Raw genomic sequence first — 3,883 nt, forward strand, 5'->3', positions numbered from 1 at the left:
CCAATTTGGTCCCTAAACATTTTCACTTAAACCAATTTCATCCTTGATGAAATATTTTAACCAATTTAGTCCTTGAACTAATTTTTTACTTCCAATGTAGGACTTTTCACTGCATTTTACTCAATTTGAGTGGACCAACGGGGGTATAATTGTCACACTGGTTTAATCTTTTGCAATTAACCGACGAAACAAATTAGATTGAAGGTACTCGGTCTAATATTCGAACAAATTTTGATGGGTACTTGGCAAAATGCTATGCCGTCTCGAATATTACGCTGCTATCTTTGAACTGTTGGTTTAAGCATCCCTTATTCTTATGTCCATCGATCAACTGAAGGTTAAAAAGTGAGCTGTGTTAGTAATAATTGATCCATGAAGTTAGCGAAGTGTTAGTGAGTCGTGTTCTCAACGCTCAGGCTGAAAGCTCTTGAACAAAATTCCACCTGATAGAAACAATACAACCCACATTTGATATTATACAGGAAAACATACAGCTCAACCACAACAAAGCTGAAAAAGACAAAGACCTATGACTTGTTTCCAACTAACGTGCATATATTCGTAGAAATAGCTATGGTGCTCGTCACAACAGCTAGAATGACCATTGCTGCTGCTATTATTCTGTCCCTTCTTGTTGAAATGCCGTGGATATCTCTGCCAAAGGAAAAAAAAAAACAAATGGTTCAATTTAACAGCGAAATCAGAAACCAAGAAAACAAGGGCAATTTCAGTTAATCTTTTGTTTAATTTTTCCCCTTACTATCAGCAGAAGGTGGGTTCGGCAATACCTTAAAGCAATTATGCCTGGGAAGATGAAGGCAAGGCAGACAGCAGAAGTTGATCCCATGAACTGAAAGAAGTACCATATACTGGGAATGGCTATTGCGGCAACGTAGGAGAAGCCTAACAAGACTAGAGTAAGAATGACAAATCTCTTGTTATCTGTTGCCAAAACAGCCCTCTTAGGGAACAGAAGTTCATCGATGTTGGCCCTCAAAGAGAAGTTGAGAAGTGGAAACACCAGCATCAAATGGAGCGCATAGCTTAGTCTAACTATGTCATTGAGTAATGAGCTAATTGTTGAACCAGAAGAACCTTGATCAAAATTCACCAGTATGTCATCCATGACCGAATCCCCAAAAAGGAGGTACCCGAAAATGCCAATGGTGAAGTAGATAGCACCACAGAGTACTAATGAGATTCTGACGGCCGAGACCATAGCAGCAGGTTTACCAAGCTCGACTCCAATAGGATGAACTACCAAGCCATTCACCAACAAAATTTGTTCGAATATTAGACAGAGTGGACAAAAGAACCGCATCCATCCATCTAGAAAAGCTGCAGAAACCTTCCGTCCTTGCCGTTGAGAAAATTTTATAGATAATTCTTCAATTTCAAGTCTAGGATCCATTGGACCGTCTTTAATCTCATTGAGATCAACTTTTGCAGATGCAGAACAACTTTTGCAGACCGTCTTTAATCTCTAGAAAGTGGACGGCTGAACAAGATGAAATCTTGACCGAGTACATGATCTGAAACCTGAAGAATAATGGGAAGAGCCCCTTGCTGTGAGAAAGTGGGCATAAAGAGAGGGAGGTGGACGGCTGAAGAAGATGAAATCTTGACCGAGTACCTTCAATCTAATTTGTTTCGTCGGTTAATTGCAAAAGATTAAACCAGTGTGACAATTATACCCCCGTTGGTCCACTCAAATTGAGTAAAATGCAGTGAAAAGTCCTACATTGGAAGTAAAAAATTAGTTCAATGACTAAATTGGTTAAAATATTTCATCAAGGATAAAATTGGTTTAAGTGAAAATGTTTAGGGACCAAATTGGCGAAATTCCCTTGTAAAAAAAAGTTCAAACTTTTTTAATATTATGTTTTAACCCCCTAAATTGTGAAAACTTATTAATATACCTCAAATATTTCATACTTTATAAATATTGTCCTAAAATTTGATGTTATTTTTCAATTAAATCCATAATTTTAATTCTAAACTTGTTAATGTTTATTAAATAATATAAATTGTTATTTGATTGTTCTAATTTCTTTGTATTTTCTTGTTAAATATATTTGAAACATCAAATATATATGAATATACCTTTATTAATATCAATATGTTATTGGATATTTTATATACAATAATTTAATTTTTAAATAATTTTTATTTATGATGTCATCCGGTTCGACCCCTATCGATTTCCGATCGAACCCATTGACCCCTGACCTCGACCGAGTTTCTGAAAACATAGCAGTCAAGGCCAGAGTGAAAAGCAATTCCAAAGGTCCACAATTGCGGCTCCTCTTTGCTTTCTTTCTTTCCTCACAAAAACAACATACGAGAGATTGCTTTGCTTGGTTTCTTCAAATCAATTCACACAAGATAGAAAAACCAGAATACAAAGTCAACAATTGCGGCCTTCTTGTCTCTTTTCCCGTTACAAAGCCACGGCCAGCCTCCTTTTTGAGAACAAAGAGAGCGAAAAAGGGAGAAAAACCTAAGCCAGACAAAAGGTAAAAAATTGTTTTCAGCCAGCCCGCTCTCTGGAGTCTAATACCATCCGAACTTCCAGGAGGGGTTTTTTTTTTCCTATCGGGAATTGGTCTTTTTCAAAATTAAAACGAGACTCCCTAAAATAAAATAAAATAACGTCTATTACAATCAAATTTCCTCAGCTTCTCAAGGGGGTCCCACATGTGACAAATCCTCTTAATTTCGATTTTAAATACTTTTCAGCATCCAGTACTGCAATTGGTATCAAAACAAAATATCAGTAGAATCCACCCAATTACTGAAAATATTTAGTCAAATAAACGTGCATTAATGTCCAAAATACCCCACTAAAATACACCCTATCATAGAGCCATTCAGTTTAAAGTTTGAACCAGGGCAGAATTCAGAACCAAATAAAAAGATTAATTCTAATTTTTACCCTTCAACCATACTTATAATTTTATTTTGATCCCTGAACTTCGCAATGAGATACTTCAGTTTCTAAAGTATGAAATATGTCCCAAAATATGGACACAATAACAAAAAAAAAAACAACTAATGCAGGCCAATTCTTGAATGTTTTTAAATTTAAGATAGTCATCTCTCAAATTCCCATAATTTTAATTTTATATATACGAGTTTCAATTGTAAACATCAATTTAAGCACTCGTGATTTCTATAATTCTACTAGTCAAGACTAAAGAGAGTAAGTTTCGACTGGACTAACATGAAATGACTTTCTAATGCCAAGTGTTATTCTATCCTTTTCATATTTCTTATTTTGTATCCTCTTTGGCCTTTATACTTCGGAAAAGAAAGGAAGGTGTAAGGAGTTGTTTACTCCGTGAGCTGGCCAGAACATTTGATTACACAAAGTTGGTAAACAACTATTGCATTGAGCCAACTTACATGTTGATGGATGAATGATACCATTGATCAAGCTCTTATTCATGTTTCACTCTAGAAAAAACAATTATTACATTGAGCCACGTAAAGTATTGATTGAGCTGGTTTTTAAATTCAGAGGCTCAACATTGACTGCCTGTCTAGGATTGAGCAGCACCTGCAACCTCTGCCATAATAACTGCGGCCACACAACAACCAAAGCGGAAATATTCTTGAATAATATAATAAATTAAATCATAAAAATATCATCGTTACGATAGAAATAATATATATCCACTAGAGGTGGCAAAATGGGCGGGATGGGCGGGATTTACTTGGATTTGAGATGGAACCGAGTCATATGGGTTTGGGCCCAATTTTACCCATATGTGTTTTGGGACTAATTTGGGCGGGATCACTTTGGGATGAGTTTAGATTGATCCCGGCCAATACCCAAATATATTTTCTACATATTTTTTAATTCATTTTTAATTTTTTATAT

At 35.6% G+C, this 3,883-nt stretch overlaps 1 protein-coding gene across 1 annotated transcript; it reads right to left on the reverse strand.

Moving 5' to 3' along the window:
• Window positions 1-470: 470 nt before the first annotated feature.
• On the reverse strand, window positions 471-1,660 carry LOC113766847 (amino acid transporter AVT6C-like). The gene is made up of 2 exons (XM_027311007.1): window positions 789-1,660; window positions 471-654 (listed from the first exon to the last, which is right to left on the reverse strand). The coding sequence occupies exons 1-2, from the start codon at window positions 1,409-1,411 to the stop codon at window positions 528-530; spliced, it is 750 nt and encodes a 249-aa protein (XP_027166808.1). The 5' UTR covers window positions 1,412-1,660; the 3' UTR covers window positions 471-527.
• Window positions 1,661-3,883: the final 2,223 nt, after the last annotated feature.

The sequence above is a fragment of the Coffea eugenioides genome, chromosome 3 (genome assembly GCF_003713205.1).
Source record: "Coffea eugenioides isolate CCC68of chromosome 3, Ceug_1.0, whole genome shotgun sequence".
Lineage (NCBI taxonomy): Eukaryota > Viridiplantae > Streptophyta > Magnoliopsida > Gentianales > Rubiaceae > Coffea > Coffea eugenioides.

Coding starts and splice junctions, on each gene's coding strand:
- LOC113766847 (XM_027311007.1), bottom strand. CDS start 1,411: ATGGATCCTAGACTTGAAATTGAAGAATTATCTATAAAATTTTCTCAA. Junction 655..788: donor CCAGGCATAATTGCTTTAAG/GTATTGCCGAAC, acceptor TTCCTTTGGCAG/AGATATCCACGGCATTTCAA.